Source organism: Tauraco erythrolophus, chromosome 8, assembly GCF_009769465.1.
Source record: "Tauraco erythrolophus isolate bTauEry1 chromosome 8, bTauEry1.pri, whole genome shotgun sequence".
NCBI classification, from domain to species: Eukaryota; Metazoa; Chordata; class Aves; order Musophagiformes; family Musophagidae; genus Tauraco; species Tauraco erythrolophus.
In genome coordinates, this window is record NC_141472.1 from 25,582,398 (window position 1) to 25,606,433 (window position 24,036).

Here is a 24,036-nt window from a genome sequence, read left to right on the forward strand (position 1 = left end):
AGAATCTGTTCCTAAATACACTTGATGATAGAACTGAATGCAGGCTGCAATTTTCCAAGGACAAGAACTGTCATCTTTTGTCATTTACACTATGCTAAATATAATCAAACATTTAAGAACAGACGCTCCCTTACAATATACCATACAGTTAAAGTAAATATCCCCACAATGCTCTTTTTCTCACAGGCACCCAACATATCAGATGTTGCTGGGCTAAAGAGGAAGACGAAGTGCCACCATCTCCTAAATACTAGAACAATCCTTCAAGCCATCAACTACCAGGTTCAACAGTGAGAGAATGGCTTACAGCCAGACTAGCCATCATCTCCTCTGCCCCACTGTGTACAACAATGCTGCAGCTGAATCTTTAGCCTTATGCAGGTAGAAACAATAATTAAATATGAAGAGGCAACAAGGTAAAAGAAAAGTCTATCACACAGCTACACTGCACTAAGGCAGCCACTGACAGTCGATGCACTTACACCACATCATATTAAACAAGAAAACAGAAGTATTGCTTGGGGCAGATGCTTCCTTCTGATGTATGTATTTTGCAGCCACCATGGTAATCATAGCCTCATGTACCAGGACATATCATGGCTTACTGAGGTGAAAAAAAAAAAAGAAATGCTAGAGCTGCACAACCAAGAAACTTCAACTACAAAATAGTTGTGAGCACTTATAAGATACAGCACAAGACTATTCCCAACTTTTCCTTTGTGCTGTACAAAAACAAGAAACGTTAATCAAGTTTAACAAGGTCTGACCTTTATAAAGAACAGAGAAAGGAGCTTGCAATAAATACAGTGTGAAAACTCAAATCCTCTTGTCCTCTCCCCCTCTCCACAAATTAGCACATACTGTCCTTTTCAACTAATGTGGTATGAAAATCAGGAAAAATGCCTGAAAAAAATCATATGCCAAGCCAGTCATTTGAGAGAGAACCAGACCATTATGGTTCCTCTGGAAGTGCATCACTTAGAACACTTAAGATTTGGCATATGTTTTCACTAACTTTCCAGTGCGTTGCAGTTCTGGTCCAGAGTGTCCTCCAGGTTGTTCTGCATCTCCATGGGCTGCAGTTCCATTTGGCACTCCTGGGATCTTACGCTTCTCCTACCAGAAGGAAAAAATACTTCTCATGGGTCTTAACAATCAAAACATAATTTTAGCAGAGGAAGCAGGATTTCAGAGTTGAAAGACTAAATATGTAAATTTTATTGTAAGATTCATCAACATAACCTCTTCATAAGCTGTAGAGGAGTCCTATAACAGGAAACAGTAGAAGGAATTGTGGTCTACGAAATTTAAATAATTGATCACAGAAAACTTCATATCAGAAAATACTTTCAAGAGTAGCAAGCCAGGCTGCTTTGATCAATTCTTGCAATAAGCTTAGAACCATAGCAAACCATGGCTGTTGGAATAATCAAAGATGCTTATAATCAATTACACCTGAATTTAAGATCTTTAGATACAACCACCTGTCTTTATTCAGGAGAGCACTAGTATTGAACTACACAAAATGCCATCACTATACTGTATGCTTGCAAGACAAGGGTTCACTTAAAGTAAGTTAATGGAAAAAAAAGAGCATACAAAATGTCTATATACTGACTCTGCTAAATGCTAAATTAATGAGACTTAATTCCATCTAGCAAAAATTCATCACAACGTCTAAAAGTATCTGAATTTTACAGCATACAAACCTGAGAGGGAACATTTTTAGGTGGTTCTATTCGAATTGTTGGGTCCCACTCTCCAGGAGGAAGAACAGTAACCTGATCAAGAAACTCATCGATTCCAGACACCAAGTCATTGCGGTCTTTTGCTTTGTAAGCAACATCATGGAACACCTGTGAAAAATGTAGAAGTGTACGTGGGAGGAAAAAGAGATGGGGAAAAGAATACTTTCAGAACACTTTTCAAAATGGCCAGTTTTCTTTGAAATAGAACATACTGCATGCAGTTTCCATCAAACAACCAACCTCAGCTTCAACTGACTAGAGTTTCTGGTACATAGTTTTCACAGAAGCTCCAGCTGGCATAGAAAAACATCCTTATGGGTGTTAAATGTTCTAGAGATTATACAGCTTAAAACACTATTAATTCCCTGGAAAGTAACTGCGGAATCTTCTCAGTGAAAATAATCCATGCATGTGAATATGGCAGCATAACTTGGGCTGTTAAAGGATCATGAAATGAACTAGAACGTTATTTGTGCATCATCAGAATGATTAGTCACAGTTCATCTAGACAACTCCACATTGGAGATGTCCTACTACACCTCTGCAGTCAGTACAAAATGAGTAAAACCAAGCCATGAATAAAAATACCTCATCTGTCATTAGTGTTGCAATTGATCTCCCAATCTCATGGTATTGTTGCCCTTTACCCAGTGGTCCAAGAAGAATAAACAAAAATCTGCAAATAAAAGATAAATTAAAAAAATCATAAAGGCTAGATGGTTGAAAGTAAGTATACATACTATACAAGAACTTATTTGAAAATTAGACTAGAAGAACCTCTAAGACAAATATGATATATAATCTCCTTCTAGATCCTCACACATGCATTTAAACATGAAGCTCTGGTTAGAAAAAAAATGTGAAAATAGCTTCCAAAAATATATCATAAGCTTCACAGTCAGACTTGATTGAGACTATCAAAACCTCCTTACATAACAAACCTTATCTTACATAATAAATAAATGTAATTATAATATATGTACAGAACACATTAACATCAATTTATTTAATTCTGTTAATTCGACAGAATCAAGGTAGTAGTATTATTGTAATAGTGAGTAAGTTAAATTACCCCAAATAAAATAATTTTTAAATTGTTCCTATTCCCACTAAGTCACTAGGCAGCCTCTAACCTAGGCTGGCAGCTACTAAGGTTCTATAAAATGCAGAGGATAGGTTCAAATGAAATAACTGAAATTCTCGTTTTTGCTAAAATGAAAAAGACAATTTTTTTTTACATTTTTGCAGAAATTCTTAATTATTCTAATTTTTTTAATTATTTAATTTTCTTTTGGAAAAAAAAAAATCAGAAATCTGTTGTTTTCCTTGTGGTGGGTATTTTTTGTGGGGAGTTGGGTGAAGTTATGAGGCAAGGCTTCAGAAGTTTTTTTCAAAGCCAGCTCAGTCCCTCAGTGTCCCTTATACACATGCAAAAATTAGAAAAGACAAAGTCACATCCAGAGTAACTACAACTTAAAGAAAATTTCGTAGTTTATCTGACTAGAAGCAAGGAGTTGAGTCTCAGCATTGCATTTCATAGTACAATACTCCTTCCTGAGTGTCACAAACTACTGGAATACACTAGTGCTTTCTATTGAAATTCTACTTTTATAGAAACTGAAAGAGGGAAAGGGAAAGAGAGACAGACTGTGTACAAACACATGCACAAATACAAAAAAAGTGAGAGACTGATATAATAGTTAAGTAAGTGAACTCAGACATGAGAGAATCAATTTGGAGTTTTGATATGAATCAACCCCAGCAGGAAACAACGTATCTGCAGATCTATCTAAATGCTTTCTATTTGATTACAAAGTCTCCTTTAGACATTTTTTAAAAATTCCTCTCATTTGTTCTCAGAACCAAAGTACTTCGTCAGAAAAATTTTCAACTTCAAAAAATTAATCTAATAAAAATGTATGGCTAAAAGTCACTTCACTACCACACAAGTATCTACAAAGTAACTTTTAGAGGAGCATGATATTTACAGCATGTTCTTCATTCACTATCCCTAGTCAATCAAATCATAGCTTGTTTTTTCCATCTACTCAATTCTTTCTTCATTTTTTCCTTCTGGACATAATTATGCTGTATCACACAATTAGTTTCAGTTCCAGACAAAATATTATAAGAAGCTGAACATTTCACCTTAGTATTTCATCTGCAGTATTATCAGTTTGTACATGATAAACTGTGTGTTGTTACCTCACAAGCTATCATTTCAACTTCTGCAAAGAATGAGTATCTGCACACACAAACGGCATGTTTCTGAATATATCCATACATCATTTAAAGGATGAGTGGAAAGATGTCTCTGAGAGATGTCTGTCTTAAAGAAAGAACCAAACTATAGCTCAACAGATGACAAAGTTGAAGGTCACATCACCCTGCCTTCACAAGGCACTCATTAAAACATGAAGAGAAATAAATACAACTGTACCTTGTTGGAATTGGAACTTCAGCTAGTCCCGTAAGCAGCACTGCAGGAGATAACCTAACAAAAGCGACAACCGCACGGTCCAGGAACTCCAGTTCACCAACTAAGATATTTGATGCTTCAGCTCCAGGTGGTATCTTTTTCATGAAGTGTAGGTCAACCTGGGAAAAGTGTATAACATTACAACCTAAAAGCTATTCACAGGGATTTTTTCCCTCTGGTTTATTGACAGAGACGTTCTGGTCACTGCACTATAATCTTAGTTATTTCAATTATACAGTTTCTGCTATTCCTGTCTGTTAAATATTTTTTTTTAATAAGAGCATTCCTCAAAACCAAACAACTGGTCTTTCATTATTTGACTAATTTTTCTTGGAAACATAGTTAAAGTACTGCAGAATTAATTTATAAAGACAACAAATCACATTCAAAATGTTGTTAAGAATACAGTATTAATTTCCTAGTAATACTTATTATCAATAATCAAAACAGCATCAATAATTCATAACACCATCAGTAAGTCATAACAGTAGAAGAAATGAAAACATCCTATTTTTCCATAAGTAACGATTCTGGAAATCATTAATTCATAGTTCATAGTTGCTGTATTATAATCTCAATGAGAAGAACAACAGGTTCCACTCTAAGTAATTTGTCTTCTACTGCTCTAAGTGAGATGCATTTTTTTTTTCAGATTTAATGGAAGACAGTTGTCTTGATGAAAACAACAGAAAATAAGCTATGACTATGATTGTCTCAAGAGTAAACTGAAAGAATAAAGCAGAATAAAAACTTCGGAGCTTTAAGGCAATGATGTTGACTTTTGCAAGGACGCTAGGAAAAGACAAGAGAAACAGCTTTGTCATGACATCACTATGTAAGCTAAAGGTATTTGCCTAGGAATGTCTTCATTTGTATTTATTTCCTCAGCATCAGTCTAGAGTTCACTCTGTAACAAAGATCGACATGGAGTAATAGACTATATAATGTATGTTTGATTTCATTATGCACCAGTATTGTCTACATTTCAAAATGCATGAATTTTGTCATTTGCTTTCCTTTTATTAATCTAAACACAACAACAGCAACCAAATCCAATATAAACTGTTAAAGTGGACCATTTTAATGTCTATCTTACAGCCATCTGTCAGTACTAGTTTGCATAGTTTTTGGTAATATTTAGAAAATTGTTTTCTTGCAAATGGCTCTGGCACTAAATCAGAATTCAGATATAATACAGTTGCCTGCGTAACAAAATCTTATTTTGCTGGGATCACAAAGAGATGTCTAATGCTACCCTAAGCTAATCTAGAATGATGACCAAACACCTCACAAAGTTAAACAAGCACCATATCAACCTGGAAGGTTAGAGAACAAGTACTTTTTCAAGGTAAAGTATCAGTGAGGTAAATCCTACTCCCCACTCAAATCACAACAAAACTCTTCAGGGTTAAATACAAAACACAAAAGGATTTGGGTTTGCGCCTAATTTTGGTGTCGTAAGTCATTTATAGTTGAGAGAAAGTAACCAGTCTTTCAGGTACACAGCAATGTGCATTCTGTTCTGATTAGACCTTGCGAATGGATTTAACATTAATGTCTCTCTCATCCTGCATTTGTCACCTTAAGGTCCCACTAGCGTACAGGATCACAAGATCAAGATTCAAATCTGAAAGAAACATTCAGTCTCCTGTCTACCAGAAAGTATTTCCAGATGCGTTTCCTGTACTATTTATCAGTTTGAGATTCCAAAATCTTTTAGGTAGTGAACAGAGCCCCAGTTAAAAGGGAAGTAGCTGCCAGAGAAGCATCAAAGCGGGCAAATACATCCAAACCCTGGGTGTTGCTTCCACTACATCCTTCGAATGCTTCATCTAACCTATACATCATACATCTCTTATCCCAAGAGGTCTTTAGCTAGAGAGACCTCATGTGCATCTTAATCTGCACCCTAACCTGAGCCACATTCATGACCTGGCACTGAATAGTCCCAGTAAGCTCCAATTAAACATAAAGCTAAGTAACTAATGCGGAGGCCATTCCCCTTCAGGGCAACTCAAGGACCAAAAAGAGCAGGGGGGGCCTCTCCCAGAACAAACATAAATTGACATGAAGACAAACAGAAAATACGCAACATCACTTCTTAGGAAAGCCATGACACATATTAATCAAATTTATTTATAAGCAGGGCCAACTAATATTTAAAAACAAGTCAATTATTTCACATGGCATTTGAAAGACCAAACTCTGTCAGTACGGGACCGGGGTTGGATTCAGAAATACTGTTTCCACGTAGAGCATAGAAACATTGCCATGAGAAGGGATGCGGGTGCAGTCTCTTTGTGCATTTCATATTTCAGGACAACTAGGTCTCCCTTCAGCCTCTGGCATAAGAGGCAAAGACCAGCCAGATGCAGTTGTTAAACTGCCATCCCCATCCTGCTCAGACATAGGACAAAGTGGTGCTGTAACAGATCACCTCCATATCACCCCCAGAATACAAAGTCCTCATGAGGTCCCCAGAGGAAGGAGTGACACATTTAAAAGTACAAATATCAGAAACTACGTCTCCTTCTCTGTGCTACTGAAGTAACATTTGAGACAGCTTTTAGTGCTGTGTCTCATATTATTCATAGAGATCAATACAATCAACAAAGTCTGAGTGTAGTATTCAGATTAAGTGAGCTTTTTGAACCAACTCCAAAATTTGAAATATTAGAAGTAGCCCAAGGGAGATAGATTAGCAAGGAGAGAATATGTGAGGTAGTCAAAGGTGCTTTATTGTAGAAGATAAATGAAATTAATATTTGGAACAAAATTAGAGCAAGAAACCACAATACTCAAGAGAAAATTAGCGTACTACTCTACTTTTCTCTCAATCTGTGCATATAGTTCCAATTATAACCGTTGGGAGTTATTGCAATAGCACATTTCAAGGGGAAATTGTACTATATTTATGCATATTCAAAAAGATAAATGGATCTATCTGAAGGCAGTCAAAAAGGTATTTAGATTACAATCCTTTACTGTCATTTAATTTCTGCAAACAAAAGCTGTTCCTTTCATATTTCAGACATTCTTCTTGGTATCTAACACTGCTGAGGCTAGCAAAAAGATGACGTGTCAATCTCTTCTCAGGCCAGTTTAAACAGGAAGAGCTCTTTTGATCAGCAAAGCTGCAGCACCACAAAAATAACGAGTGAAGGATCAAATGATGCAGCTTCCATTCTTGTTTAATACAAACACCATGCAACTACATAACAGACAGGGATTTTGATTCTACCACACTCAAAGCAACTGGGGAAACGTGCAAGAAAAGCACTACTGAAAGCTATGTTGTTCCCTTTGGGTTGCTAGGAGCTTCACCTCTGCACAGCTTAATTTTGAATAAACAGCTTTATTTATATTAGATATCCTTTACAAAATTTTACATCTCAATATTAGAACACTTGCCAAAAGAATTAGTCTTAGTTAACACTTTTAATGAAAATATCAGGAAACCAAAATCATACTTGACTTTTTAAAGCATTATAATTCTAGTTTTAAATATTTTTAAAGTGTTAGCATTAAATTTTTAACAATCTGTCACTGTTTCTAGGTCTCCTTGCTACCTCTGTAGAAATGTGGTCCACAATACATGCCCAGCCAGCCTCCTTTCTTCTCACTGTCTTTGACAAAAAGATCTGTTTCCTGTCTTGATTTCAGCCGTATACCATTCCCGGTTCTGGCATGTGCAGTCAAGAATTCAAATGGTGTAAATAGCTACTGCTGCTAGGAAATAAGTCTGGCACCAGATGGAGCAATCACATAACTCTACTTTCAGCTCAGCTGCACTAAGATTCAACAGACTCAAAGTGCTGTTCTTCAGAATTTTGGTTTAAATCACCTTTCTTCACTTACTCAACCTTTGTTGTATTAATGTGTCAGCTGAAGCCATCTATCCCTGTCAGGCCTGTCATCTGTATCTAATGTGACAGTTTGTTTTAGGCACGTACAGACTTCTTAAACAAATTAGAATTCTCCCTTACATTAAAACGAGAAGCTGTTTGCTTTTCTTTGCTATCTAACATTGAACTGTCATTGCAATCTCCATTACTGAACAGTTAACATCTTTTGTAAAGTGTACTGAAATATCTTGGCTTGCCAGAAGAATTAAGTTGTAGGTTTACAGAAACACATTCTGTTTGAGACATCTGGAATCCACGAGTTCAGGTTATAAAAAACGTAGTTTGCATTCATGCCTTACTTCTACAAAAAAATAAAAAACTGAGAGGTAAATCTGAATTATAAGAATTCTGAATTACTTTCCTACTTAAATAATTTTCTGTTAATTTGTAAAAATTACCCCTACAAATATACACCTATGATATTGTCATGCAATAAATTTATCTATGTTCCTAAACTGTGATTTCCTATTACCAGTAATTTATCAAGAAAACAAAAAAATCTTTTTTTAGATATACAAATTGTGCTGCAGTGCACATGAAACTTTAATGCTGAAGTAAAATCTGCACTTCACAGCTTTTTCTGATTCACATGGATTCATTTTATTTAAATTAAAAGATCTGTTTGGTAGTGAGGAAGCTCTCTTTACCACCAGTGAACACTGACCTTGCTGAAGTCAACGGTGCTGTTTTCTCTGCTCACATCGTTTTTGTTTTCAATACAGGCTGGAGCAGACTGTGGGGAAACAATCTGACCTGCTAAAAAAAGTACCGTTATTACAAAATACTAACAATTACTTCTATAAATAAAACAACATCTAATGAAATAGTTGTTAAAGAACTACATACATTTCATATCATATGTATATGAAGCATCTAAACATGGCATTTTAATTAAAGACTTATTTAGAATAACACATTCTCAAAAGACAGAACGTTTATCACGTGCAGTTAGGAATGGGAGAACGTAATTTAGAAAATGTAAAATACACTCTTGAATATTGGAAGACAAACTTTCTATGCCAATTAAAGCTTGCCATTTTTAAGAAACTACATTTGAGGAAAGTCCTGTATTCATATAGTTTTTGTAAGTAATTTGAGGAGCTGCCAATTTGGGGCAATATCTGTCTATAATACTCCTCACTGAACAAAACCAGATGACTAATTTTCATAAATTTACTCATGTGTACAAGAATGTCCTGATTATAACAACTACAAAACCCAGCATGAAAGTAGGCTGCTATAAAAACAGATGTATTGGAAATAAAGATAATTTAAAAACTCAGTATTGAACAATGTGATTATTGACATGTAAAAAACAAACGTTTCAGTAAACACGTTTCCAAAAAATTCCAGAGAGGATTTAGTAAAGTGTTATAGAAATTTTAAAAATATCTCAAAATTAGAAGTGTTTAAACACACCTCAGTCTTGTATAAGCAAACAGTAAGCCTTGTGACCAACAAAATTTTGCCAACAAAAGTTCAAAAAGAAAAACAGGATTAAGTAACAAGCATATGTCACATAAAGGATATTTTTACTTAATGCCAACGTTGCCCCTGTGCATAGTCAGAGGCCACTACACACAGACACTGAAGGTGTGGGGCTGGCAGTAGGGCAGCACACAAACCCCACAGGGTGACAGGCCGTCCCCTGCTTGCTTTCACTCCTCCTCCCTCCCTTGACACGGCAGGAGCCACGCACAGCTCCGAACACCAGAACAAAGTACAGGAAAAAGTACCAAATACACAAGCCAACTATCTCTTACTGCCCTAACACATAACCAGGAATAACAGCAGTCCAACTGGCCCAGAGTCAGCATCTCGTGCCCAGCATGTATTTGTTTCCATAGCAAATAAAATCTCTCATATGACTGAGAAATGATGATGTGAAAACATTGGTTCTGGTGAAAATCAACCTAAGCTTGCACAGTAACAAAGACCATATGTTCACAATACTTGAAGATGAAGACAGTCAGAAAGTCCTAAGCTAGGCACATTGTCTGGGCAACTCGAAAGCCACGGCGTGTCCCCTCACACCGCTGTTACACACACTTGTCGTCCAAGCATGTCCTCAGCCACAGCCAGGAAACCGAGCGCTTCACGGGATCCAGTCGGAACAGGACAGGAGACTTGCAACAGTGTCTCGACCACTGCCAAAACACTGAAGCATCCAGCTTCTGTCACAGCTCAGCACTACAGTATCCCTGTCTAAGTCTGGTCATGAATTCCCAATTGAAACACTTGCTCAAAGAAAAGGTTGGTTTTCATGAAAATCATCATCTCATTTTCCACTAGGCAAATCTCCCACGACACAAAACAGTTTTTACTCTTCTGCTGCATCCTGGTAGTATGGCCAGAGAGATTTCACTTTCATTAGGAAGTACAGGAACAGAATGTTTTAAAATGTATTGCTGGAAATCTTATTAAATGTATCATTCTTAAAAATGCAAATATTTCTATTTTCTCTCTGATTCAGGACAAGGACAGATCAAAACAAGAACAGAAATTAAGGCTTTTTTTCAGCAGCACAGTGAAATAAACAAAGAATGGAAAAAAAACCAGACAACAGACATGTTAACCTAACCAAGTAGATAAAAAATAAGTCAGGACTAGAATTTAGATATGAAAAAGAATAAAGTATTGATTTCAGAAAGTAACATATTAATATAACTTAAAGGAATAAAAAAAGGACTATTAATTCCTAGATGTCATGAGAGACAAATTTTGCAAATAAGAAACCAGAAATTATTAAATATGCAAGATGCTTATAAACGGTGATTGAATTTGTCTCTTTTAATTAGAACTTAAAGGAAAAACACTGAGCTCCATCATTGTTACACCATCACCTGTACAGTATGTACCCCATACGCTACCTCACACAGTAATTTTTTTTCTGTATTAGCAGCCTTAGAATTATTTTTACAGGAAACATCCTGTAGTATTAACTGCTAAAAAATAATTAATATATAAATTTAATTTCTGCACTATGTTGGAGATTTTAATAACGTAACAAAAAAAACTTCCACTAATTCTAACAGAGAAGCCATAAAATGCTCAGGGAATATTTCTGCCCTAACTTACTCCCAGAAAACTTTAAATCTAGTAATATGAAACCTTCTTAATTTCTTCCTTTTAAACACTACTCTGTATTCTAAGATCTATATAAAGAGAAATACCTGTAATAGTTACTCATACTAATATACATACTATGTTACAAAAATGTTACAGGAAAGTAACAGAAATAGTAGCTCATTATCTTTCTGTTGTTAATTGGGGATTTACATTTATACTTTTTCTCCCTAGACCCAAAAATTCAAGAAAATGAGAGCAGCAATATCTGCCAGGGAGATAAAAATATTGACCAACAAAGGAATCAGAGCATGGACCACTTCTTATAAATACTGAAGTTTTAACATCATAATTAGAGGTGTCAAAAGCCTCTAAGCTATTAGCTTAACAGTCCAAAGGCTAACTTTTAAACACTGTGTCCACTTTTCTTTTAGGAGAAAAATATGTAAAAATATATATAGTAGGAAATAAAAGCCACAACCAGTAAGTATGTGAAGTTGGGAAGAATAGCATATGTTCTCTTTTCTGTGCCAACAGAAGACCTCAAACTTTGATTTACCCATATGCTGGAGTAATTTCAAAGAATACAGGTTTTACCTTGAGGCAGTAAGAGATGTTTAAATAGCTCTGCAACTTAAGACACCTTTTCTGGACGCTGGAACAAGAAGCTTGATTTTTTTACTGCATTAAATAACAATCAAAGATACAAGGTAGGCAAGACAGGTAATTTCACTTTTCACATTACAGGTATGGTTTTTTAAAGAACATCTTAAACACACTGCAGGAACGCATGTTTCTTATGCAACCATACAGTCAGTAAAACCTGAATCTGAAACTTGGTCTCTGTGTGGCACTTCAACAGAAAAGCAACAACAAAAAGTGCTGTGTTTTGGAGAGATTTTTGCCCCTATACATGTTTAGTTTGTTAAATGCCTGTGTATTTTGCACTACATAGTAGGCAGATGCAGTGCTATGGTGGCCCTCTCCCTAGGAGCAGGACTGCAATCATACACCATTAGTTTTAATAGTTGGTAGCTTCCTCTACTTCTAAGCTATGAAGCCACAAAATTTCATAAATTAATTTAGTTTTGTCTATAATTTCACATTGACTTAAAGGAGACATCTTTGGGGTGAATGCTGTGAAGCACATGAGTAATTCTTAACGGGGTAAGATCAAAGCATACTGATAACAACCTAGTGAACACTGGCATCGCCACGCTACACCGGTTTTCCAATGTCATTAAAAATGTTCCATTTGCTAAAGCATGTTCGCAACTATGTATCTGCTTTATCATTAAGTCGCTTTTAATTTCAGCAACTGATTGTTTTCTCAAAACAAAGAGGACAGTCACTAGCACCATGATGGTCTCATGAAGCAATCAATTAAAGAGCTATGTGAATGAAGAGAGGAACTGTCACATCATACCTAGGCTAAAACAAACAAAAATAAAGCATTTCCTCTCTGATTTCCACCAAAACATCAACAGTCACCACTGTACCAAACTGCCTCTGGAACACAGGTACACTAAATCCAAGTTTCCCTCCAAATCTCATCTTTACAATATGAAAGCCTTCAAAGCACTATATGCAGAAGGAAAACGAAAAAAATCAAACCAAAAAAACCCCACAAACTAACACCAAACCCTGGCCAGGCTTTAAACATCTGCTCTGAGAAAACCACTTCTGATCGTTTATCACTTCTTTGAGTTGGCAATGTGGGGCTTCGCTTGGTAAGAATGGTGAAGGCATAAACTACCAACTCCCTAATAAGAAGGAACAAGAGCAGCAACAGCCTTGTCATTTATTCAGCTCTTCCATGCCCTGTCCTTGCCAGTTCCAGTTCAGCTGTCTCAAGAAAAATGTTTATTTACATATTGTATGGGGTAAACACAGTATTTTATTTTTTAAGAGTGCAATGTAGTACTTTCGGTCCTTATAGATCTAAAGTTTTAAAACCTTGATTTATCCTGCAGTACATCTACATAAAGCACCTGAAGAGCTGCATTCTTTAAGAAATCATCAGTGCACCATTCAGACTTTTTAAAGTATCAGTCAAACAAATGCACAATGTGGTATCATTGAACTATCCAGTCTACATACATAGGAACTTAATACCTAATGGATAAAATCACGTTAAAATGTGTGCTAAGGATTATCTATGTATTAAAAATTCAGTATCAGTAGAGTTTTTAAAATGTTAAATTGATGTACATAAAAAATTAGTGTTTTTTTCAGATAATGTGAAATTGCCAGACCTTTGAACAGAGCAAGAATTCACACAAAAAATAGTCATGCAAAGCCAAGCCACTTAAAAATCGAAATCCATCAAAATAAGGTCCATATTTCTTACACTAATAGAAGTTTGCATTTGCAGCTAGAGCTCAGCATTTTGAGACTATTAGGCCTGCCAAATTAAAAAAAAAAAACACAACAGTAAATTAATGTCACATGCAACATACTCGTACTCTCTAAAATTTAAAGCTCAAGACATTTAACTACGTGTGTTGTATTTATTAATCAAAATCCAAGAGGTCTCTAGAATGCCAATGACAAAAACCAAGAACAATGTATTCAGATACAAATCACAGTTAATGGAAACAAACTGGATGTGACTGACACATCAAAGAAAACTGAATCAGAAAATAAGTTGCTTATTTTTCTAGACCATATAGATTTCTTCCCCTTCAGAAAAAAAAAAATCTGATTTGCAAGCCATCTATAACAGGCTTTTCACTGCAACTAGTCAACAATTTTCCAAATCTAAATGGACACACTGCCCAGATCAAAAATCAAGGATTGAAAAAAAGTAAGTTTTCCTAAGTGTACAGTATAATTCTAATACAACAGAGCACTGATGCCATCTTTGCAGGCTGAATTGTATATGCAGCCTTAGGCCATAACATCTTAAACTGGTGGAGAACCATGTCACTCCCATTGCACCTGCAAGAAGATCTGGTGCTCACTAATGATATGTAATTTAAGAGGATGAGGAAGAAGTCACTTCACCTGTTTTTCTAATGCTATGCCTGAATCTCAAGCATAATTCACATGAAGTCATGCAGTTTTAACTAAAATGCTGTGATTTGCAGTTTTACAAATTGATGTAAGAAAATGAACTTATAAAGAAATGGCACTTTCTTTTTTCCCCAAAAAAACAACATCATTCCACACAAGCTTCTCTTAAGTGTGCCACAGCTGCTGACAAAGGCCTGAGGTATTTTTTAACCACTGTAGCAAGAAGTTGCATGCTGTCAAGAAACTGAGATGAAGACATGGGTGTACATTTGAAATGATGTGAAGCCCAAGCAAGAATAGGTATTTATACTACCTCTGAACCTTCAGGGAGTTTACAGAACCCAAAGGATAGGAGATGAGGAAGATACAGAGATGAGATGAGCCTGTTAGAGACAGACACAACAAAGACAGAGCAAAATAAAGAAATACAAAGATGAATGATACAGTTTTATACATACAGATTACACAATTTATCATGGGTTCAAGGAAACATGAAGAAAGAAAGAATAAATATCGATGAAAATGTTCGTAAATACAAGTTATATTTTAGTATTGTAAAAACCTGTGAATAATACAAGTTGATTAAAATATATACATTTGAGAAGAACGTAAAACAAGAAATAGTGCATTAGCTAATTTAAGCTAGAATTAACTATCTTTGAGTTTGCCTTCTCTTCAAGGAAAGCTGGAGCAATCCACCTCATCCAGATCCAATACTGCCAGGAAACTTGAAGACATATATATGATATTTGTTGTGACTTACTTCCAAAACAAACTAACACGGTCAGTTAGAGACTAACTAAGAGACTAACACATCTCTTCATACGGCTTTTCATATGGCTCCAACTAATGTCTGTCTCTCTCCATGCCCTAAGCTAGCTCTCAGTTATGGCATAAATGCTTGAACTGACTTTTAGGAAAGATTAGGAAACTGAGGAAAGTAACAAACACCATCACATAACCGGTAATTTAGACTTAATGGGATACTAAAGCATACTGTCCTAAATTAGACACCCAAGCATAGTCTTAAACACCTCTGCATGTGTTCATACGGCCATAAACCAATGAAGAAGTCCAAACCAGTCTATCATAGAATCATAGAATCATAGAATGGTTAGGGCTGGAAGGGACCTTCGAAGGTCATCTAGTCCAACCCCCCTGCAAGGAACAGGGATATCTCCAACTAGATCAGGTTGCTCAGGGCCTTGTCCAACCTGGCCTTGAACGTCTCCAGGGATGGAGCATCCACCACCTCTCTGGGCAACCTGTTCCAGTGTTCTACCACTCTCATAGTAAAAAATTTTTTCCTAATATCCAACCTGAACCTACCTCCCTCTATTTTAAAACCATTACCCCTTGTCCTATCATAACTGGCCCTCCTGAACAGCCTCTCCCCATCTTTCCTGTAGGCCCCCTTGAGGTACTGGAAGACCGCTATAAGGTCACCCCGGAGCCTCCTCTTCTCCAGGCTGAACAGCCCCAACTCTTTCAGCCTGTCCTCATAGGAAAGGTGCTCCAGCCCTCTTATCATCTTCGTGGCCCTCCTCTGGACCCTCTCCAACTGGTCCATGTCCTAAACTGAAATAACGGGAAAAAGGTTTGGAAAAAGAACAGTCAAAATTAACTGCTCCAGCAGCTCAAGCTGTTAACTCTGAAGATCCCTAATTTAATATGCCATTGCTTTCTTCAAGCTCTTTGGTATTTTGATAAACTTCTCCCTGGAATTTCAGAATTTCTCAGAAGTCAGACATGATATGTGGCATAATGTAATTTTTACATTAATAACATGTCTGCTCTGACATCGAAGGAGAAGAAGCAGTTATACGGAACAAAACAGGCACAAGATCGTGTTATTACGGATAAAGAAAACTTCAGCAAGGTGCATGGAAATACAATTTACAAGTCACTTATACTGCCGTGCTCATCTCCTCTAGTTCCTTTCTCTTAGACTTTAATCGTTTAGATCTCATCACATATATATATGCACACGTGTGTGCGTACTCTGAAGTCTAGACTAAAAGTGAAACAGCCAGTCAAAAAACCTAAAATGTTTACATGATGAAAACTTCTTTTTAAACTACATTTTCATCAAATCAGCTACTTTTCCATGCCATGCACGCTTAAATTCTGCATTGCAGAATTCTTTATAAAAGCGGAGAGGCTTATGAAATTATTTTAGCATTCCTCTAACAATAGAAAGGTGTTACATATTTGCAATTGTCTCTGGCTTTTTAGACCATGTCATCGGAATTTACAGATACAGCTGTCAGTTACCAGAGTGAAAAACGCATTGATCTCAAAAAAAAAAAAAAAAAAAAAAAATTAAACTGCTTTAAAAACCAAAGTTTCTAAAGATGATATACTAATAACAAAGATTCACATTTCTACCTACCTTTTACACTATTTATGCTAAAATTACTTGCCACTCTGTATTTTGGGTATTTGGTGTCAAATTAGACTTTAAAAAAAAAAAATAATCATTTTTCCTGCTCTTATGCCAAATTTGACTGTTGGTTTTTATTGGAACATCAAAAGCAGGCTTTTAATTCTCACAGTTTTGATGCTTAATGAAAAGTGAAAGTTAAACACAGCATGGCAGCATTAAAAATGCATGGTAAATCCATAGCACCCTGACATCTTAGCCCTGCAGAGGATGTGAAGAAAAGCCATTGTAAACAAAAGATAATACTACTAAATACAAAGCAAATTAATTAGATGGTCTGACAGACTCTTAAACAAAGAAAAAATGGAGGGAGAACATATGTACAACTATCTTCCAGCAAAGACATCACAGTGGTCTGTCAGCAGCACAGTCATATATTGAATTTAAGTTTATGTTTTTGTTTTCAGACTTTGCTCTTGAGAACCTGGAAACTGATGTATAAGCTAGCATAGTCAAGAACTTGGACAAAGAAGGGGATTTGCATCCTCAGCTGTACCACATAACCCAGACGGCAAGGACTTATGGCTCTGAACCACTTCTTTTACAAACTACAGACTGCTAAGGATTGTTATCGGTTGAACTGTCTACACTAAACCCAAATTTAACCAAACTGAGAATTTCCTTTTTTGCAGAGTTTTTTGCAAGTTCCTGTGTCTCATTTCAACAGGGACAAATAAATGCCCCTTCTGAAGCTCCCGGCGCTTGCTGTTTTCTGAAAACTCTGATCTCTGATAGGCGGAAACTGAGCTGTAAGCTCAACAGTAGTACCTGAGATCATCTGGTTTTCTCTCTGCAGTCTTCTAGGAATTAAGCTTCTCATCCAGAAAGTAAAAGCAATAACAAAATATTTTACTATTTTTATGCATTTTTTGTTTTAAAAAGAGAGACAATACTGCTACTGTTGGCAATATATTAAACATTTTAACATTCATACATTCCACACAATGGTTGTGCACAAATGGGAACAAGCAGACTAAAACCAGTTTGCCCTCAGGAAACAAAGATGTGTCTCACGGCACGCTCTTGGCAATAATATAAGGTGTTTATAGCCCTTAATTTTGCTTTCTTTCACATGTATTTAGCTGATTTTTCTTTTGCTTTCACCTGATCCAAAGTTATACTTTAACAACTTATGAGAAGCTTGTACAGACACGGCAATCTAAAAAGAAATATATAGCTGCAGTGAGCATACCACGGTAACTGAACTCTAGCATTTGGGTCATGAGGCAACAGCAGAAGAAAATTATCAGAAATCTTGCTGCTACCCCTTGTCAAGCTTCTAAGGACAGCAGAGTTCCTGAAAGCTGAGCATTTTAGTGTAGATTCCTGCATAATTTACACACACAGTACTATCGCAAGCTACTCAGGGTAAAGAAATAACTAAGAGTATGCCAGAAAAGGCAGCAGTCAGTGTGCCTGAAATTAGGCAGCTCTCCAGAATTGTCTCTTTCCCCACTCCCTCAATCCTGCAGTATTGGAGCAATAGTTGCCACTCAAGCCCATGAGCTGCTTATTTGCTGTTGTCTTAAAAAGGGAAAAAATTACGATTCCTTTTAAAACCAAGAACTTAGACTGAGTTTTCCTCTTCTAAATCTAACACTAATTTTAGTACAGGCAACAAAATAAGATTCAGACGTTTTAATGTAACAGGGTAATGGATGGTAAGAGAGATCCTTAAAATAAACCAACCTCTCTTTGCTTTATCACAGGGCCATAATCTATTTCAAAGATACCAATTCAGGATACTGTCGAATGCGCATTAGCACTTAAAGGGTGCAAGTAGAAAAGCAATGCTTCAAACTGATTAAAAGACACCTGTGGCCAAAAAGATTGGGTTTAGAACTCTTCACTATAATTTACATAAAAAGCTGATTTACCTTTGTGCCAATGTTCCTAAAATTACTTAGATTTATATTGTTTATGGTGCATTTAACTTAATTTAAACTAACATAGTGAAAATGACTAAGTGATTTTTTTAACCAGGGGTTAGAGTGCTCTGAGGTATCTCTACATAGGCACGTGAACTGGAATTCAGTAGTCTTTCATTTTGCAAAATGAATACAGACAACTGAAAACCCATAAGAATGCGTCTTCCTACGTACAGAATCACTTCACCACTGAGTATATAAAATTAGTGTGTTTAATATGGACTTAGATGTCGTCCTGATCAGAAAGTTGTTTTTTTTAATTAGATAGAGATATGAAGGTTCCCAGAAGAAATGTGGGCAAAAGTGAGATGTTTCTGGAGTGAATTACTGCATCAGTTCCACTAACAGACACAGAAAGTTACTGAAATTGAACTTACGATATTTTCACAGCTTGTCCTGAGGGGTCTCTTTAAGGAGACCTACTCCTTATTTGTTATATAAGATCTAGTGCAAAAAGCTTATGGAATGTAAGCTGTCATCTTACATCTGTGCAAATTGAGGAATAGAGACATTATCGTATTAACTTTCTTAATTGTGCCCTGAATATTTGTTTAAAGCCATCAGCAAGGTTGCAAAAATCAACAGGAGAGTCGTCTTAAAAATGATGGACAATGATCCTACCTACTTTTACTATGCATTCATATGCATAATCAAACAAATTTTAATAAATATTATTTTTCCTTACTCTTAAAATTATAATTTGGCATAATTAATATGCTTCTATTTAATAACCACTTCAGACGAAATTATACATTGTCTTTTAGGTCTGAGACTCTCCACAGGGAAGTAGCTAGATTTAGAAGTACCTACTAAAACTTTCTATGGCAATGATTGGGAGAAAAAACAAACAAACCAACCCCCACACAAACAAAAAAGGGTCCTTCCTTGAAACCAAAGTTCATCTTTATACGAACAGCCCCATCTTTCCAGATCAGCCGCGCTACTTCTCTTTCCCTCTTTGCCCTATGCCGCACAGCGCACAGCTGTCTCTTGCACTCTGCGCCTTCCCTGTGCTATGGCAGACAAAAACATTGCTGGTATCATGATGATACTAGATAAAAGGGCCCAGTAATTCTGCAATGTATAGTTCTAGTGAATTAATTGAAATATTTGCAAAACTTGGCTGCAAGTTTCCTAACACAGGCCTGTGTTTATGTAAATACGGAAGTGGCAAAAAGAAATGGTCTTTCATTATGATTAACCTATAACAACAGTACAGCTTATAAAGGCTTCTGTAAAAGCAAGAAAGAAAAAAGTTAAGCCAATATTTCACTAAAGAACCATACTGCAAATGTGCTCTCTCTTGCTCACAAACAAGATTTTCCAAAAAGTGTTTTTCTGAAAGAACAAGGAGCCGTTCTTGCAGCATCTCTCCAACAGTGTCATTTTGAAAATGTTTTTCTCATTTTCCAACCCCTCAAACTCAACTATGAAATCAGAAGCACCAGTTGAATACTAGCTAATGCATACACTGTCATAGACTTAGAAACTATTCCAATAATCCATTACATTTTAACTAAATAGGCTCTGGATAGTCAACAGAAGTCAAAAATAGACATATCACATTTCTGGCACTAACAGAGCACGTCCACAGTTCAGACCAGCACTCTGCACAGACGCTCAAGCTCAGTCTAAAGGATCGCACAGAGTACCTAAAGCACTTCACGTGTATTTGAGGGTAATGTGTCATGCCAACCGCCCAGGACAGGACGGCACGCTAACACAACTAGCCTGCTTCCAACACTTAAGCTAGTTCCCTTGAATATCTCCATACAGCCTTGAATTGTGCGGAATACCTGAATTTCAAATTAAACAGGTGTGTTACTCAATGCATAAGGGGAACTTCTCCCATGAATAAGGTACCACTTCTTACACAATAGTTTTTTAGAACAGAATCACGCAGAGTTCAAGCTGTGGGTAACAAAGTCCTTGCGATATTGAACAGGCAGATGTTACTGAAAGCGCGAAATCCAAAACAAAGCAACACATTACCATTTTTATCCATAGAATGGGGCTCAGATTGCTTCTTTCCAATATCAGCAAAGGATCTCACAATTGGGATCCTGTTGCTCAGCTTCTTCTGGTTCTGATGGTGATGCTGTTTCAGTAATGCCTCATGCACTCTGTGACGAACATCCTCACTGAGCTGGCCAGAACCCACCTGCTGGTCCAGAATCATATCTGAAAATATATACACAAACATAGTAACAGAGGGAAAAGAGGAAATATTTTGGTTTTTTAAATTGCAATAATAAGAATTAGTACCCTATAGGATTACAAAGGAAAGGTATCAGATCCTTTAATGTGATAGAATTAAACGGTTTCAGTTTTATCTAGTTTTATCTAGAAATGTTTCACTCTCAGAAGAGAAAAAAAAATCAAATAGGATGCTATTAATGTAAAAAAAAGTCAATCCATCAAAAGATACGCAGTTCCCAAATTAAGGTCACCTATGTAACTTCAAAATCACTCCCTAGGCACTCCTATACGTAATGCATTTAAACCTGGGATTATGATGTGTATAAGGTGTCTTTTTTTTCCCAAATAACCCCTACACTATTTGCTACAAAGACTGGCATGCTGTAAGGAAACAACTTTTTTATTCCCTTTATACTTACCACAGGAGATCATGGTCTAGCTCTTTATTTCTTGTAACTAAAATTACAATACTTTCAGTACAATATAAGGAAATTTCAGATAAGACAGTACAGGAAAATTTGCTGCATTATTTTGAAATACTTAATAGGATTTCATTCTACTGCTGGATGTACATGTTCCTGCAAGAGAATCATCACATGGAGGTGTGAGTGAAATTCATCCCCCTGCTAAGAAATTACAATCATTTTTGCAGTGTACTGGCAGAAAATATTCTTACATATTCACGTTCAAAAGTATTTGTAAATATGTGCATTATGTATTTCAAATGGAAAAGACTTGTTGAAAATTTTGTGGGCTTTTTAAAATTATTATTTTGGGAAATCCTGCTAGCAACAGTAATAACACTTAACAGAAAAAGAAAGGAAAAAAATAAATTTTGTATCAAAGCAAGTAAAACAGCATTTAAGTACACACTGTCCTTGTATATCCATTGGAAGAAACTGCACTGCACAAAAATAGTGATATAATAAGCTGAGTCAAAAACTCCTTGTACTGAAAGTTCAGACAGCTCATGATTCTGTGCTGAAGTAAGATTCACATCTACCAGTAAACTCAGTGGAAAGGCAAGCAGAGCAGAAAAAATAAAAAGCAGATGCATCATCTGTGGAGACATAATTTGTCAGGTCTTCGATAATTACCAAAAGCAAGATAAAAGAAGAGAGATAATAAAAGGCATTAAATAATTATGCTAGTTAAAAGCAGAGTTTAATTGCTAACGGTCAACTATGCACTGTATATACATTTAAAAAACACAACAGTTTTTCTAAAGTTCTCAATATCCACACAACAAGTCGAAGTATCATATACATGGCCGCTTTAAGAGCTGAAAAACAAATTATCTGCATGTTTCACTCACTATGAAGAGGTCACCAACAAATCTGTATCTCTACAATGACACACACACAAAAAGACAAAGCTACATCCACAGATAAATGCAGCTGCCAACGGATGCAAACATGAGAAATCTATCTGCATCTCGCAACGAGAGTGATGCAGAGGTTTTCCACATCGCCTTTGACCCTCTCCAGCAATCACATTCTGCACAGAGTTAACAACAGTGTTAACCAAACGGCTCACACCGAAGAGTAATACTGCCTGGTAGTCTGCCTAAATGAATAAAATCTGGTTTTGGGGTGCTTCACCTGACTCTGAAGGGAACTTTTATCTCCAGGGTTAACTCACACATCACCAGGTCAGTTACCTCTGCACTCGCAGTTTAGGCAAACACAGTTTTTCTTTTACTCTAGATTCTCATGGAACAGATGGAGAGGCACAGCAGCAAGATGAGGGATAGAAAGGCAAAAGAGAAGGTAACACAAGTTCAAGTATAATTTTTTCAGAAGGAGCCAAGAGTTTGCAACACATGAGAAAAAGAAAAGAAAGCTCCAGCTCCATGAAAAATACTCATCTTCCTGTTCAACTCTACTGCCTTTTAAAGAATTCCCTGTGCCCTGAGGATGAGACTTCCCTTTAGTCAGCCTTAGTACACGAATTTGCATGTCACAGCTCCCAAAACAGGCCAGTAATTCCTATAACATGACAGGGGATCTCTAGAGGGGAAAAAAAAATATATATATATAAATAAAACTTTGGGCATCTCTCCCTCCTCCTCTTTAATTCTGCTGACCAAAGGATAAATTGTAGAAGATGAGAAAACAAAGATTACCTTCTTTGGACTGCTCTAAGACAGAAATCAAAAGGAAGAGCTGAAAAAAAGGACTCCTCTAGAACAGGCAAATTTAGGGTTGTGGTCATCACTTTGCTTACAGACCAGTGGAACTCCACTTGTATGGTCTCATTCCTGGAATTACAGTATTTTCCATATTAAATATTAAAATATATTAACTGCTTAGGATTATGCCAATATTTAAGATGATACACTTGAGAAGAGAAAATGCCAGGAACGAGAAAATCGTACCGCTATCCTCTTCCTTACCTGGATGCTCTGCTAGACTTGTTAACAGTCACACAAGCCACGGAGTTAGCATCAGTGTGGTGACTAACAATTATCCTTTCCTGCCAAACTGAGAAGAAAGTGGCTTACCTTGAGTTTTCTTTTTTTACAACAACTTCCCCTTTGCTCTAGCACCTCTGCCACATGTAAAAAGGGAAGATGCATTCAGATTTGGAAAGAGTGAAGACATGTTTTCTTGCCTTGGTAATCTCCAGTTGTCATTCCTTTAATACAGACCCACTTGCAGGAGCAGCTGTAGGAGCTTAACTGCACTCAAATTACTGCCAGATTGCTTTATTTTCACCATCTTTTCAAGACCTGCACATATCTGAATAGTAGTAAGAAAGAGTGTCTCCATCAGCACCTATCATTATGGGATTCCACTTCAGCTTCTTCCCATGCTTTTCAACATATTTTTAAAAGCCTGAGCCTCTGCAATGTCAATGATAACACTCTTGGATTGCAGAGATAAGCTTGAAAACAAGAGCAACACAGTTACAGTTGGAGAGTAAATGGCAAACAGGAGCATTTTAAACACCTTGCTTTCAAAACAGACTCCTTAATCCTGTGAGAAGATCCTACATGCTGCCACCAGTTGAAGCTGCACCTATTTTTCAAAGCCCTGTTTTTCACTTTTGCATCTAGAGTGCATGACTATTTCTCTAACCTGTATATGACAAAACAGAGTAAAGAATACAGACTTCAAACTTCATGGCACTGTATCTTAGCTATGTTCCTCTGGAACAACGGAGACTCTCCAAGGTTTCTATGCTCAGCAACAAAAGTTTGGGGAAATTTTTGTCCTGTTTTGTTTTGTTTTAAGGAATTTTCCTCTTGAAT

The 24,036-nt window shown here is 36.5% G+C and overlaps 1 protein-coding gene across 2 annotated transcripts in view; it reads right to left on the reverse strand.

The window, feature by feature from the left end:
• SLC4A10 (solute carrier family 4 member 10) overlaps nt 1–24,036 on the reverse strand; it is a 127,587-nt gene that overhangs the window by 34,688 nt on the left and 68,863 nt on the right. Inside the window, exons 6-11 of one of the 2 annotated variants that reach the window (XM_086615334.1) lie at nt 20,577–20,765; nt 8,797–8,885; nt 4,189–4,346; nt 2,337–2,424; nt 1,710–1,856; nt 1,016–1,116 (exon numbers count right to left, since the gene is read on the reverse strand). In XM_086615334.1, the coding sequence (XP_086471460.1) occupies nt 1,016–1,116; nt 1,710–1,856; nt 2,337–2,424; nt 4,189–4,346; nt 8,797–8,885; nt 20,577–20,765 (772 nt within the window). Of the gene's footprint in view, nt 1–1,015; nt 1,117–1,709; nt 1,857–2,336; nt 2,425–4,188; nt 4,347–8,796; nt 8,889–20,576; nt 20,766–24,036 lie in introns of both variants that reach the window. The other variant, XM_086615333.1, reaches the window with a different exon arrangement.